The sequence below is a fragment of the Macaca thibetana genome, chromosome 17 (assembly GCF_024542745.1).
Source record: "Macaca thibetana thibetana isolate TM-01 chromosome 17, ASM2454274v1, whole genome shotgun sequence".
Classification (NCBI taxonomy): Eukaryota; Metazoa; Chordata; class Mammalia; order Primates; family Cercopithecidae; genus Macaca; species Macaca thibetana.
Window position 1 is genome coordinate 23,890,166 of NC_065594.1, and position 16,699 is coordinate 23,906,864.

At 42.6% G+C, this 16,699-nt stretch overlaps 1 protein-coding gene across 1 annotated transcript in view; it reads left to right on the forward strand.

The window, feature by feature from the left end:
- The window catches only part of GTF2F2 (general transcription factor IIF subunit 2), a 170,776-nt gene extending 163,725 nt beyond the window's left edge, over window positions 1–7,051 (forward strand). Inside the window, exon 8 of the mRNA XM_050766237.1 lies at window positions 6,383–7,051. Within this exon, the coding sequence (XP_050622194.1) occupies window positions 6,383–6,502 (120 nt within the window). The 3' untranslated portion in view covers window positions 6,503–7,051. The remainder of the gene's footprint in view (window positions 1–6,382) is intronic.
- Window positions 7,052–16,699: the final 9,648 nt, after the last annotated feature.

The following is a 16,699-nucleotide window of genomic DNA, read 5'->3' on the forward strand; positions in this document are numbered from 1 at the left end:
TCAGGAGGCTGAGGCAGGAGAATGGCGTAAACCCAGGAGGCGGAGCTTGCAGTGAGCCGAGATCGCGCCACTGCACTCCAGCCTGGGCGACAGAGCGAGACTCCGTCTCAAAAAAAAAAAAAAAGAGAAGAGATTTAATTGGCTCATGGTTCTGCAGGCTGTATGGTATGATACTGGCATCTGCTCAGCTTCTGGAGAGGCCACAGGAAACTCAGTCATGGTGGAAGCACGTCACATGGCAAAAGCAGGAGAGAGCGAGGCAGGACATGCTACACACTTTTAAACGACTAGATGGCAGGAGAACTCACTCACTATCATGAGGACAGTACCCAGAGGGATGGTGCTAATTCATGAGAGTTCCAACCCGTGATCCAATCACCTCTCACCAGGCCTCACCTCCAACGCTGGGGATTACATTTCAATATGAGATTTTGGTGAGGACACACATCCAAACCATATCACATTTGATCACAGTTTCTTCCTAATGTGTAGTTTATATTTTAACAGAAGAATTTTGTGCCTTGAAGTCACTAACATCTTCATCAGTAAGTTTTCGTTCTGTTGATATCTCTTAAAGGAGTTGTAGTCGTTCACAAAAAAATCATGTAAAGATGAAATGATACTTTGAAATTATCACAGAATCGATAATGCCCTTCTTGGGGTTGGATCACTTTATAAAAAGCATATAGTGCATTTCCCCTTGTCGACTGCATTAATCAGTGCCATCATCAGTTTAAGTTTGCATGTTGCATATTCAGTCTCACCATTTTGGGAAGCTTTTGTGACCAGAACCCTAACAGGGTCATATTGTTAACTTACTTAAAGCATTAATAGTTGGTGATCATCTCCCTGTCAAAGGTGTATGTTTTTAATGAACATCTACAAATTTAGATATAATTGATGTATTATTATGCTTATCACTGAAATGCCTGATAAGATGAAATGCAGATTAAGTCCTCCATTTGTTTGACAGAGCAGGAGAGGAAAAGAAGATATGAGAAATGGTAGGGGGTGGAGGGAGGGAAGGAAGGAGCAAAAGACTAAAATAATAGGCTACTGTGCCTTATGACTCTACATAGGTTTGTCTCAGTCTTGGGGGCCAATTAGGAAGTGGATCCATGGACTTCTGGCTTTTTGCCCACTGCAGTTTTAACTTGACCCACAAATGCAAACAAACATCCTAATCACTTGACCTCTTTGGTCAAGTATGTGCCTTGCCATTTCCTTCCAAGAAAGCTGTGATGTTCTATCCCTTATTTCTCTGCATTCAGACTTGCTGTAAATTCTCTCCCACACATCCTTTTGAAGGAGAATTGCTGGACCAGAGCCAGTTTTTTCAGATCTTGTGCTGCAGCTCAGCACATAGTCTGTAATGAGACATATCCCCAATCCTATGTGACATAAAGGCGATCTTCTCACTTCTAGAATCCTTTGTTTCAAATACAGGTGGTTAGACAGAAGATTTAATTGGAAAGTCACTCAATGTTTAGAATAAGTAGGAGGAGGAGAACTCCTTTCTGTAGATCTCTACACAGAATTGCTATTCAAGTCAGATAATCAAATATCTATCCTCAAAGCAAGTAACATTTCTATGCGCAAATATCTATCGTCAAAGAACGTAACATCTCTGTGCGGGCTGTGTTAGGTGCTCCTTCTCAGTGGTCTCACAATACCCTGTACACGTGCCTCTATTGTATTTTCTAATTACCTGCCAATATGCCTTTTTCTTTTCTTTTTCTTTTTTTTTTTTCTTTTGAGATGGAACCTTGCTGTGTTGCCCATGCTGGAGTACAGTGGTGTGATCTCAGCTCACTGCAACCTCCACCTCCCAGGTTTAAATGATTCTCCTGCCTCAGCCTCCTGAATAGCTGGGACTACAGGTGCCTGCTACCACACCCAGCTAATTTTTGTATTTTTAGTAGAGACAAGATTTCTCCATGTTGGCCGGCTGGTCTTGAATTCCTGACCTCAGGTCATCCACCCGCCTTAGCCTCCCAAAGTGCTGGGATTACAGGCGTGAGCCACCACGCCCGGCCTAATGTGCCTTTTTCTTTACCCGCATCCTCTATGCTAAACTTAAACTGTGAACTCTGAGAAGGAGGCTGAGTGTCTACCATTCTATTTGGCACATTGTAAATGCTGGAATAAATATTTGAGTGAATATATGAATGTTAAAAAGAGAAATAAGATTACCAAGTAATTTTCAATCCTGGTAGAACCTTTAAAACCTCTTCTTCAGTTGGCTTTGTCACCAACAATATTTTAGCACTAAAATGCAGATTTTAGTAATAAATTACATTCAAATTCACGTAGTACAGTTTAGTCAGTAAACTTTTGTTTCTCAAACTAGATCACGGCTTGAGTTCTAAAAATGAACTAGAATTTGAATGGTCTATTTTTATGGACCTTCTTAGTGATATCCCCCACCACCACCCAGCAATCCTCTTAGCTGCTTTGTCAGTCTTAAGCACACCCTATTCACTTTGCATAACTACACTGAGTCTCTGTGATGTGCACGCAGGCACTATAACAGGAGCATGTGGCCAGACGTGGTGGCTCATGCCTGTAATCCTAGCACTTTGGGAGGCCGAGGAGAGTGGATCACGAGGTCAGGAGTTCAAGACCAGCCTGGCCAACATGGAGAAACCCCATCTCTACTAAAAACTCAAAATTAGCCAGGTGTGGTGGCACATGCCTGTAATCCCAGCTACTCGGGAGGCTGAGGCAGGAGAATTGCTTAAACCCAGTAGGCGGAGGTTGCGGTGAGCCAAGATCGCACCATCGCACTCCAGCCTGGGCAACAAGAGTGAAACTCCGTCCCCATCCCCTACCCCCCCCCCCCAAAAAAAAGGAGCGTGTGATTTAAGAGGAGAGCAAGGCATATAAATAAAGGATTATAATATAATAAGAGCTACCATCGAAGATTGTGCAGTGTGAAATGTAAATCTAAGGTAAGGCTGTTAGAGAAAGTTTCTCTGAGAAAGTAACGTTTGGGCCTAGTCTTGAAGAATGAGGGGTTCAGATTTGAGGAAAGGAGATAAACATAACAAGAAAGGGAAACAACGTGGGAAAAACCCGGAAGCATGCAGATACAGAAATGGGAAGTATGTGTAACGGGGAGTGTTGGAAGATGAGGCTAAAGGGAGAAGGCAGACCTGAGTGGATGCCTCAAAGGCGTTTGGAATTTAATGTGTAGCCCCAAAGCGGGAAGTCATTGGAATATTTTAGACAGAGGAAGGACATGTGCTCTCTCTCTTCTCTGTCCATGTCTTCCCTTTAGAGATTTTCCCTTTAGAGACCTTGTTTTTCCCTATTGTCACTATTACTTTCTCTGCTAATGTTTTGTACCTACTTCCCTGCCAAGCTAATTTATTTGATTAGAGTAAAATGGTCTTAGGTTGCAGTTTAGAACATCCTAAAAATCAGGAAGTTTATGTCTCCTACCCCCTTATCACAGTACATTGTGACCCTGATTGCATTTTGTTGCTTGAGAAATTGACAACAGACCATGATCATCTTATTCCACTCTTATTGTTAAAAAGAAAAAAGAATGACACCTTCGTATATAAAAAGAATTCCATATACTCTGCTAGATTGCCAAAATGAGGTTGGACATGAAAGCAACTGAATCTGTACACTTAAGACTTAACCCTTTTTAGGCTTTTCATTTTCTGGGCCTAGATTATAAATCGGCACACAAGTCTTGAAGTCAGGAGAGCTTCTTTTCTATGGAGCTGCTAAAATGCTCCTGGCAATCGTTCTTTTCATTTTTGACCCATTGCAATGCATCCACAATTGTATGGTTGTTTGTGCAACATCGTCTTAGCCAGTCTCATAATAAACCATTCTTTGGAATTTTACAAAGATGTCATTCTTGGCACCTAAACAGAGAATCATTTGTGCCTAACCAATCATTTTCCATTTATAAATCCTGTTCAATTAGAAAGTAGTTTATGAACAGCACCCTGTTTTTTTAAATGTAATTTGAAATAGCAGGTGGCAGACTTGCATTTTCTATTACCTGGATATCTCAAGCCTTTATGCTTACTCATTGACACAGGTCTGCTAGTGAAGCCAACTGTAGAAGGTGTGGGAGGCAAGCAAGCCTGGGGGAACCCAGGGCTCATTTGGTTCATTGCTGCCACCTGCTGGGGCTTGGCTGCTGGAATGGAAAGGCTGTCCGAGAGAGCTGTAAGCCATCCTGGAGGAACCTCTGTGTAGTTCCAGTACTAATCAGCTATTATGTTTCTAGGTGACAAGCTACCCGTAACTGAAAGGACTTTATGAACTCTAGAGCATTGTATCAGTCAGTGTAAAGTGGCATTAGATTATGTTGGTAGCACGTAATCTCCAGCAATGATGAGACTCAGAGAACGAAGCAACACACTAAAGACTCAAAGATCTTAGAGTATCAGAACTGGAAGAACCTTAAGCCAGATGTGGTGGAACTTTAGTATATACACATGAGTTTAGTATATACACATGAACTTTAGTATATACACACCTAGGCACTTGTTAAAATGCAGATTCCTGGGCCTAACCCAAGAGACTTTGACTCAGTAGGCCCAAGCTCAGTCTTATTTAGCAAGCTCCCCACAAGGTTCTGATGCAGGTAGTCTAGCACCATGCTAGAGAAGAGCGCTACCTTAAATATACGGACAAGAACTTCCTTAAATATACGGACAAGAACTTCTCAGCCATTTTTCTTATTAATGTCTCATTTCAACCAGTAAGAAAAACTACGTCTTCCATCAATGGGATGAGTCATCATCATACCGTAACTGGTTCTTTGAAGCACACGCACACAAATTATTGTTGGATTGTTTTGTTCTGCAACAACAACAAAAGAGTCGCTTTTAAATAATTATCTTGGCCGGGCGCGGTGGCTCAGGCCTGTAATCCCAGCACTTTGGGAGGGCGAAGTGGGTGGATCACCTGAGGACAGGAGTTTGAGACCAGCCTGGCCAACATGGTGAAACCCCATCTCTACTAAAAATACAAAAATTAGCTGGGTATGGTGGCGTGCACCTGTAATCTCAGCTACTCAGGTGGCTGAGGCAGGAGAATCGCTTGAACCCAGGAGGCAAAAGATTGCATTGAGCCGAGATCATGCCACTGCACTCCAGCCTGGGCAATAAGAGCAAAACTCCGTCTCAAAATAATAGTAATTATTATTATTATCTTTCTTCTCTGAGAAGGAAATTTTGTAATTTATATTGGTCAGCTTATTGTGGAATGCTTTTTGGCCTTCAGCATTGGCAAGCAAAGGTGGAGTTTCGTATTACACTTAAATAGCCATCATTTCCATGACCATAGTAATCGCTTAGTAAATGTTTATTGAATTTTTAGGGACCTAAAACACCATACTACAGACTGTTTTCTTTGGAGAAGCCAAACACAAAGCTGCATCCCTGATAGTTTTGGGGGATGTCTTATCACTTTTTTTTTTAGGCAGAGTTTCGTTCTTATTGCCCAGGCTGGAGTGCAATGGCACAATCTCGGCTCACTGCAATTTCTGGGTTCAAGCGATTCTCCTGCCTCAGCCTCTCTAGTAGCTGGGATTACAGGTCCCTACCACCATGCCTGGCTAATTTTTGTATTTTTAGTAGAGACGAGATTTCACCATGGTGGCCAGGCTGGTCCCGAACTCCTGACTTTAGGTGATCCGCCCACCTCGGCCTCCCAAAGTGTTGGGATTACAGGCGTGAGCCACCAAGCCCAGCCTTATTATCACTTCTTATTCCCTTATCTGTGTTGGCAAGCTTGGATAAAGTACAAATAGAAGTAAATACAAATAACAGTTCTCCTTCTTGCATAGGAAAAAATAAGTGGGTGGCCTAATAACAAATTTGAGAACTCATCTGAGAACTGAGAATTCTGGATACCTGTCATATGCTTTCTTGATAGAATATTCTCAAAAATGTTACTCATTTTTTATATATGTTACTGCTCCTGAAACTACTGGTTTCAGTCTGTGAACTGAGTCCATTGAACTCAAGGGCAGATTACACTTGGTGTACTGTGTCACATTGAGTGAGGACCAGTAATTTTTTCGTGTATTTCATCTAGTGTTTTTTGTGGGGTTTTTTGTTGTCGTTGTTGTTTATTTTAGCTTTTAAGTTGTTGGCATTCAGGACTTTCAACCCCTTTAATGCACATGATCGTATATTTAGTGCAGTTTTTTAGTGCATTTAGTGCAGTTATCATCGCACATGTAGAATCAAAAGGCAGTTTATTGAACCTCCTTATAGAGAAATCTTGCTGAGCTTTTAGGATCATACTTTTTATGACTTGCATATGTGTTTCGGCATATCACCTTATTTTAAGTTTTGTTCCCTGCCTTTATAATCTCATTTGTTAAGGGGTTTTGTTTTTGTTTTAGGTGTACCTGAAGGAAATCTTAAAAGAAATTGGTGTTCAGAATGTAAAAGGGATCCACAAAAACACATGGGAGCTGAAGCCAGAGTACAGACACTATCAAGGAGAAGAAAAGAGTGACTGAGAAGCCTCCTAGTCAGCATGCTAGTGAAACAGCTAGCGGCGATGCTGTGCTATAGGCGCTGATACTGGAAGGCTTGAACACCGTATGTTAATAATGGTTAAGTGACAATACTTTCATTTCTCTTGGTAAATTTTTTAAACCTGTAATTCTTGTAAAGTTTCTTAACTGTTTTTTTGAGGAGAAAGAACAAATTTATTTATAGACTTAACTTGTATTAAACCAGATTACTCACAATAGGAATAGGGGTTGGAGGATTAAGAGGGTTTTTCTTAAATATTAGCTTTTAATGTGTACAATTAGGGAATGTTTTTTAAATGAGGACTCTCTACCCTTGCTGGATCTGAGGAGCTGAGGTAATACAGATCCAAGGAGAATTGTATAGCAAGAAAAAAAGTCAACTACAGAAACTCTTAAAAGGAATAAAAAGCCAAAGTTCCTTATTTTGAAATTGTCAAAGAACAAAGCGGTGTTTTTCTTTTAAACAGGTGATCATGTTTCGTGTTCATACTCAACGTTAATAAAAGGAGAGCATTTAAGTTTGTAGTGAAATGGCAGTGTTCATGATTAGCTTGTTTTACCGTAGTGATACTGAGGTGAGAAACGGGCAGAATCATGGTCAATTGATGTTTCTTTTGTTTGCTTTTAAGATAATTAAAAGTAAAGTATCTTTCCAAAATTTCAAGATATGTCTCCCCCAGTCAGATTATAAACTTCTCAAAACTGGCTTGCCCCCAGAATTTTATTGCTCACCCAGCAGACATGTATTGACCAATACATGGCAAATGATACCAGCAAATCAAAAGAGGGATGTAGGGGTCCAGTGGAGACAGAAAAGGTTAGTTTCAATTCCTGGGGCATTAAAATATTGCTTTTCTCTTTCTCTTCAATTAATTTTTTAATGAAAACAATACATGTATATGTTAGTTTTTTCTAGCACAAATTATTATATATTAAGCAATCCAAAATCATACCATCAAGACCATCAAACAAAACAAAGAAGCTTAAGTAAACTAAGCACAGGGAAAAGTTGTTTTTCACTCATTCATTTTGTCAGCTGCTCCTGGATGCTGCAACCAAGAAGTAGCAAATGCTCAAGTTGCCATAGTGTTTGCAGGAAAAAAAGAAAAAAAATAATAAAAATAAACAAGGAGCAAATGCCGAAAATTGAAGAAAATGTTATATAATTAAAGCAAAGAGATACCTATCCATTGAGAAAAGCAATTTTTATATTATTTGCTTTTAGAAGCAAAGCTTTAGAATTCTGAGATTGTTAACAGCACTAAGAAGATTTTTATTCTTGTGTACACACTGGAAAATACAATTCTGAGTAAGGAGGGTGTTCCCATTCCCCACCCCACCTCAAATTGTCTTATGTACAGGAACCAAATGTGGTATGCCCATTGCCTTCTCGTTCCTGATGACTGGAAGCTCGGTGTCAGGAAGCCCATGGATAATGGTCTGATAAATCTATATGGAACTGAGAATTCTGGATACCTGCCGTGTGCTTGGTTCATAGCATGGATCTTCCCCAAAACCTTTTATATATGTGGTACTGCCCTGAAACAGACTTGTGTCTCCTCTGCTGATGTCTTTTGTTTTGTGACAGTGCCTACCATATCGAATGAGGTGGCTGTGCCAGAAGAGTTTCCAGGGCAGAGCTGTGTCTTATTTGAAGCTGTGCTTTGGTTTTTTTGTAAACTGGTTTCTTCTGCTTCTTTTACCCTGTTACCTCCGCACACCTGACTGCATGAGCTTGAGTCTCTTAAACACTTATCTCTTCAGTAGGATACGTAATTTAGGTGCTAGACTGATGCTGTTTCTGATTAAGTTTTTTAAATTGCTTTTTTTCGAGATGGAGTCTCTCTCTGTTGCCCAGGCTGGAGTGCAGTGGTGTGATCTTGGCTCACTGGCACCTCCGTCTCCCAGGTTCAAGCGATTCTTCTGCCTCAGCCTTCTAAGCAGCTGGGATTACAGGCACCCACCACCACAGCCAGCTAAATTTTGTATTTTTAGTAGAGACGGGGTTTCACCATGTTGGCCAGGCTGGTGTCGAACTCCTGACCTCAAGTGATCTACCCACCTCAGCCTCCCAGAATGCTGGGATTACAGGTGTGAGCCACCACGCCTGGCTTAAATTGCTTTCTTATTTAACATTAAAATGTGGCTGCTGGCCATGGAGGAGATTTTTCCTTCTACCCAGGTTCCCTTATTCTTTTTTTTCAGGACTCTCTTACTCTGACAGACTTTTGACAAAAATCAAAAAGTAGGAATCCTAAGCCCTTATAAACTGAGAGTGAGAGGAAAACAGATAAAGGAGACGCACACCTCTGGTAAGATGTCACATCATAAGACAGGAAAGCCATTTTTTTTTTTTTTTTCTTTTTTTTGAGAGGGAGTCTCACTCTGTCGCCCAGGCTCGAGTACAGTGGTGTGATCTCGGCTCACTGCAAGCTCCGCCTCCTGGGTTCACACCATTCTCCTGCCTCAGCCTCCAGAGTAGCTGGGATTACAGGTGCCCGCCACCACGCCCGGCTAATTTTTTTTATTTTTAGTAAAGACAGGGTTTCACTGTGTTAGCAAGGATGGTCTTGATCTCCTGACCTCGTGATCCACCTCCCTCAGCCTCCCAAAGTGCTGGGATTACAGGTGTGAGCCCCCACACCTGGCCAGGAAGGCCATATTTAATAAATGATATTGTTAAACTCAACTAATACACACACTGAGGGGATGCTTTAACTGACAAAATGTAGTAAGATTATAGTTGTGGCTGGCCGTGGTGGCTCATGCCTGTAATCCCAGCACTTTGGGAGGCCGAGGCAGGCGGATCACAAGGTTAGGAGTTTGAGACCAGCCTGGCCAACATGATGAAACCCCGTCTCTACTAAAAATACAAAAATAAGCCAGGTGCTGTGGCAGGCACCTGTAATCCCAGCTACTCAGGAGGCTAAGGCAGGAGAATTGCTTGAAGCCAGGAGGCAGAGGTTGCAGTGAGCTGAGATCTCACCACTACATTCCAACCTGGGTGACAGCAAGACTCCGTCTTGGGTAGGCGAGAGGGGAGATTATAGTTGCTGGGCATTGGAAAGATTTGAAATTACATGTTACCACAGTAACTTCTAAAGTGATCTGCTGGGTGCAATGGCTCATGCCTGTAATCCCAACACTTTGAGAGGCTGAGGCAGGCAGATCACCTGAGGTCAGGAGGTCAAGACCAGCCTGGCCAAAATGGTGAAACCGCGTCTCTACTAAAAATACAAAAAATCAGCTGGGCATAGTGGTGCACACCTGTAATCCCAGTTACTTGGGAGACTGAGGCAGGAGAATCACCTGAACCTGGGAGGTTTCAGTGAGCTGAGATGGCACCACTGCACTCCAGCCTGGGTGACAGAGCAAGACTCCGTCTTCAAAAAAAAAATAAAAAATAAAAAAAGTGATGGATCTTTAAAAAGGGAAAAGATTGCACTCTTTTGTATCATGAGCAGTTCTTATGGATTTCAGCACAAGTGCAACTGTTTCTAATGGTCTGTGAACAAATTTCTTTGGAAGCTTATTTTCATCATTTTTAGTACATATCAGTGAAATAATAATAAACACTTATCAGGCCATATTTGCCTCATAGTATGTTAAGTCGTCTAAAATATTATCTCATTTGATCCTCATAATGCTGAGTGGTAAGTAATGTCCATTTTATGGAACCATTTCCTGCCTAGCATACCTTCGTGAGTACTGGTTCCTCTTTGGAGGAATTCTACCCATGGCCAAAATCAGAGTCTGCTTTCCCAGAATTCTTCTCTCTCCCCACCTCACCTCCAAACCAAGAAAGTGGAGCTGATCCCAGCAAAATTGTGAAGGAATGGGAGTTTGTCTTTGGCACCCCTCCTTGAATCCTGACACCCGAACTCCTCCTATCCATAGGATGAAGACGAAACTTCCACCCTCCTTAAATCCTAACACCCAAACTGCTCCTATCCACAGGATGAAGAATCAACTTCCGCCTTTAGAGTCAAGATCCTTTCGCTGACAATGTAATCTCTGTGACACTTAAGTACCTTGTAGAGGCTGGGCATGGTGGCTCACACCAGTAATCCCAACATTTTGGGAGGCCGAGGCGGGTGGATCACGAGGTCAAGAGATTGAGACCATCCTGGCCAACATGGTGAAACCCTGTGTCTACTAAAAATACAAAAATTAGCTGGGCATGGTGGCGCATGCCTGTAGTCCCAGCTACTCAGGAGGCTGAGGCAAGAGAATCACTTGAACCCGGGAAGCGGAGGTTGCAGTGAGCCGAGATCTGTGCCATTGCACTCTAGCCTGGTGACAGAGCAAGTCTCCATCCCCACCCCCCATCCCCCCCCAAAAAAAAGTATCTTGTAGAGAGTGCAGCTTTAGAGTGGACTCTGTGATTTAGACCTCTGCATGTTTGAGGCTCCCAGTGCAGTGTGTTGTGGGGAGGGGTGCTGAACTGAGAGGGGAGCTGCAGACATCACCTGCTGCAGATCGCCTTCACCACATTGGCCGTTTTCCCTAGCATTTGTGTGAGAGAGTCCCGGAGATAATAAAGTGGTTCTTATTCTGTGTGTTCTTTTTTTTTTTTTTCCTGAGACAGAGTTTCACTCGTCTGCTGGGCTGGAGTACAGTGGTGCAATCTCGGCTCACTGCAACCTCCACCTCCTGGGTTCAAGCTATTCTGCTGCCTCAGCCTCCTGAGTAGCTGGGATTACAGGCGCCCAGCACCACACCTGGCTAATTTTTGTATTTTTAGAAGAGACGGGGTTTGACCATGTTGGCCAGGCTGGACTCCTAACCTCCAGTGATCTGCCTTCCTCAGTCTCCCAAAGTGCTTGGATTCGTTTCTCTGACATGAGTCCAGAGAAAGTTCCTGAGCCTAATATCATTTTCTTTTTTATTTTTAAAGAGATGGTGTCTCACTTTGTCACACAGGCTGGAGTGCAGTGGCACGATCATGGCTCACTACAGTGTCAAACTCCTGGGCTCAAACAATCCTCTCATCTCAGCCTCCCAGGTAGTTGGGACTACAGGTATGCACTACCATACCTGGCTACTTTTTTAAAACGTTTTTTGTAGAGATGGGGTCTCACTGTGTTGTCCAGACTGGTCTCGAACTCCTGGGCTCAATTGATTCTCACACCTCAGCCTCCCAGAGTGCTAGGATTACAGACATGAGCCACTGTGCCTGACCTAATGTCAATTTTTTTTTTTTTTTTTTTTTTTTTTTTTTTGAGACGGAGTCTCACTCTGTCACCTAGGCTGGAGCACAGTGGTGCAATCTTGGCTTCAAGCAGTTCCCTGCCTCACCCTCCCAAGAAGCTGGGATTACAGGCACCCACCACCACACCCAGCTAATTTTTATCTGATTGTGTTAGAAATTGTTTAAGTTTAAAAGGACTTTTCAGATGCATTAGCTTTCAGTTTAACTGGGTTCTATTAAGTCATTTAGTCTAACACGTTAGGGCTTTCAAGAATGATTTTCTTGGCCGGGCGTGGTGGTTCAAACCTGTAATCCCAGCACTTCGGGAGGCCGAGGCGGGCGGATCACGAGGTCAGGAGATCAAGACCATCCTGGCTAACACGGTGAAACCCCGTCTCTACTAAAAAATACGAAAAGCTTGGCGGGCGCCTGTAGTCCCAGCTACTCGGGAAGCTGAGGCAGGAGAATGGCGTAAACCCGGGAGGCAGAGCTTGCAGTGAGCTGAGATCTAGCCACTGCACTCCAGCCTGGGTGACAGAGCGAGACTCCGTCTCAAAAAAAAAAAAAAAGAATGATTTTCTTGTGTACCATATTTTTAAATGTTGAAACTTATATTTAAGTGGTCTCAAGGGTATAAGTTTTTTTTATTGTGTTGTAGAAATATAAGTTCACCAAAAGAATATATTTCTGGGCTAAAAACTATAATCTGGTTTGGTCATGAAACACAATGGCTGTTTGGTAAGTATTTACTAAGCATGACTGTATCTCGGGCACTGGAGATACAAAAGCACTAGACATAAGCATTCACAATCTCGTGGGAAATGCAGCTGTGGATGGGTAACAGTACCATGTAGGTACAGAGGTTGCTCTCCATGAGAAGACTCCAGTTAATTCATTGTTGCCACTTGTGCTCTTCATGGATTTCCAGTGTTTCAAGCATTTGAATGCAATAACGTATACTTAATTTTAAAACTTCATTGAATATAATTTAATCATCGACAACTCTTAAGACACAAAAGGATTTATACAGTGCCTCAGACTGACTATTATGAACACATAGTGGATGTCTGTAATACAATGATCTCAATAGAATGTTGAATTAAGAGCTTACTGGGCTAGTCCTCTTGACATTTAAGCTTTACTTCTGATTACCATTCCACTGTGTCTCCTTGAACAAAAGCCTGTCAACCACTTTGCCATTTATGTATTCAGTGAAAAATCACTGCTGCTGGGCACGGTGGCTAGCACTTTGGGAGGCCAAGGTGGGCGGATTGCCTGAGGTCGGGAGTTCGAGATCAGCCTGACCAATGTTGAGAAACCCCGTCTCTACTAAAAATACAAAATTAGCCAGGCGTGGTGGCACATGACTGTAATCCTAGTTACTCGGGAGGCTGAGGCAGGAGAATCGCTTGAGCCCCAGGAGGCAGAGGTTGCGGTGAGCCGAGATCGCACCATTGCACTCCGGCCTGGGCATCAAGAACAAAACTCCGTCTCAAACAAAAAAGCATTGCTGCCCACTGTGTGCCAGGCACCAGGGGTAGAGGTGTTATGTACTTGTGATAATGGACCTTACATACCACCAGTTCTCTGCCTGTCTTAATAAGCAGGAAGAAAAATAGCTCATGTTTCTTGGACCCTTACTGTGTGTCCAGCACCATGCTAAGCATTTAACTCATATAACTCATTTAATCCTCCCAGCCACCCTGTAATTTGGGTTCTGTTATTATCTGTGTTCTATCTATGTGAGTCCGGAGGCACTGAAAGGTTAAAAGAATCTGCCCCAGGTCTAGCCAAGGGCAGGAACTAGATCAAATCTCAGAATGGTACTGTGGAACACAGGCTCCTGGCCACCGTGTGTTAGACAATGGGTGCGCCACTGCTTGGTGCCCACAGCTGTCATTCACCTTCCTAGGGTTCAATGACTCCTCACTCAATGCTGGTGGCAAAGTCTCAAGAGTTACCTTTCCGGAACCAGAAATAATTGCTTCAGGATTCTGCCTCAGTTGCTTTGCATTTAGAGACTGGGTTTCCAGTGCTTATTTCTTTTGTAGAGTTTCTTTTTATGGAATGATGTTCCTTTTTTGCTATAGATTCAGATGAGGAGATACTTCCCGTTAATGACTGCAGATGGCCAGTGTATTTGATTTCTTTCCATCCAAGACCACTCAATGACTCTCCAATGCCAGGCTCATGAGAAAATTGCTGGCTTGGGTGGTCACAGCTGGGGGTCTTTGCCATGTCCCAGTGATCACAAAGGAAGTCCGTCAGCTTGAGACCCCCAGGTAATGGGGATACAGTGATGAACAAATAAGACAGGTCCTTGCATTTAGGGGGCCATGGTATTGAAGAAGACTGGGAAGCAAATAAATGGCAGCATAGTGTCTTAAGTGCAGCAGTAGAAATACGTGGGAGAATGTTTTAAGAGCTACCTAGATTCAAAGCTTGGGACTTTGAACAAGTTGCCTACCATCAGTGCCTGTTTACTTGTCTGTGAAATAGAAATGTTAAGAGTATCTATCTCATAGAATTGTGATGAAAATTAAATGTCAGTTTAATGGTCATATTTGGAACACTGCATGGCACATAAAAAGTACTTTATCAGAGTTGGCTATTATGTAAAATATGGGGTAGCACAGAGAATGAAACGACTAGTTACATTTTTGGAGAATCAGGAAAGCTTCTTAGGAGTTGGTATCTGAGTTGTGTTTTAAAGGAGTGTAGGAGTTCATAAAAGTCAAAGAGCAGGAAGTACAGAAAGAGCAAGTGCAAGAGAATGTGAATAGCCTTACTTCCCTAGGTGGTTTGAATGAGAACCTTCACACACCTTCAGTGTACTTGCAGATACAGCAGATTGTAAAAGACCGTGACTTGACAAGTTGAGTACATTCTCAGTCTGATAGAGCAACTTGGAATCAGGTAATCTCACCCTGGGCCCAAGTGGAATGGATGAGGAGTTAGACAGGGCTGACCTCCATCATCTGTGGACACAGGTGCAAACTGATGCCAACAACTCAATGACTCCTTTATTTGCAGCAGGCGTTTTCCTTATGATTCATCCTTGAACACATTTCTTTAGTATGGTCTAATTAGAGTAGCAGTCCAAAACAACCTGAGATAATTGTATGTGTTAGAAGTTTGAGGTCCCAACCACTTACTCTCCATCACTGCAAACGCTAATAAAATAAATAAGGAGCAGGGGTCAAATGATTCACCTTCTTGGTGGAGGCCCAGTAACTCCTTGCTGGACTAGAGAACCTAGCTAAGAACGGAGGCCAAAGTGGAGAATCTCCTTATCTTTTTCCTCAGGTAGAGATGACTGGTCACCAACAGAAGTTGGCCTGACTACCACTTTCAGGTGAAAAATCTGGAGTAGTTGGTCTTCCCAGAGGTATCACAGCCTAGTGTCCTCACCCTGTGGGAGTGGACATAGGACTTCAAGAACACAGCAAACACATAATGGGAAAGGGATGAACCTAACCATGTCAAAATTCCCTGATACATTGTTAAGGAATGTTTGTTAACTTAGTGGACATAGAAAAGATGGACTTTTGAAAAGGCACAAATGATTGAATGGTAAGATGGACTTTTGAAAAGGCACAAATGATTGAATGGTAGCAGGCTACCCAATGAACTCATCCAAGTCCCTTCAAGCCTGCCTACTCCCCCAGATTCCCCTCTGGACTACCAATTACCTCCACCCCTACCCCAAGGACACAGCTGAGACATTTGTGAGCACTCGCTCAGCCATATGTTCAGACAACATTTGTCACATGTTGACCTCCAAGAGACACGACTGGCATGAAACTGCCAATTAGCACTTCAGAAATAATCTTTTCTCACCAGTGATGCTAAAAGGGAAACTTCATATAAAGGAGAATGTATTTGTGAAACACATAAAAAGGATTTGTATCCAGACTGTATAAAGGTCTCTTAAAACTTTAATAAAATAATAAAACAGTTCAGTTTTAAAACAGGCAATATCCAGGCGAGGTAGGAAAAAGAAAATAAATAAAAAATTAAAAAACGAGCAATAAATGTGAATATACCTTTCATCAAGAAGGTGTAGATGAACAAGCACATGAAAAGCTGCTCAGCATAATTGGTCATTAGAGAAATGCAAATTAAAGCTACAAAAGAATGCTGCATACCTATCAGAATAGCTAGAACTCTTTTTTTTTTTTTTTTTTTTTGGTGGGGAAGGGGGGGTGTTTTGTTTTGTTTTTGAGATGGAGTATATCGCTCTGTCACCCAGGCTGGAGTACAGTGGCACAATCTCGACTTACTGCAACCTCTGCCTCCCTGGTTCAAGCGATTCTCCTGCCCCAGCCTCCCAAGTAGCTGAGATTACAGGCTGAGATTACACACCCAGCTGACTTTTGTATTTTTAGTTGAGATGGGTTTTTTTGCCATTGTGGCCAGGCCGGTCTCGAACTCCTGACCTCAGGTGATCTGCCCACCTCGGCCTCCCAAAGTGCTGGGATTACAGGCGTGAGCCAGTGCACTTGGCCAGAATAGCTAAAAATTGAGAAACCTGACAGTGTCAAGTGCTAATGAGCATGCAGAGCAACTGGAACGCACACATGGTTCATGGAATGCAAAAGGATACAGGTTCTTTGGAAAATAGTTTGGCAGTTTGTTATAAAGTTAAACACACTACTGTATACAACCCAGCAATCCCACTCCTATAGTTTACCCAGGAGAAATGAAGACATATGTGCACACAGAAGCCTGTATAGAAGGGTTTATAGCAACTTTATTTTATTATTATTATTATTTTTTGATACGGAGTTTTGCTCTTGTCACCCAGGCTGGAGTGCGGTGACACAATCTCAGCTCACTGCAACCTCCACCTCCCAGGTTCAAGTGATTCTCCAGATTTGCCCCCTGAATAGCTGGGATTACAGTCGTGCGCCACCACACCCAGCTAATTTTTTTTTTTTTTTTTTGAGATGGAGCCTTGCTCTGCCACCCAGGCTGGAGTGCAGCGG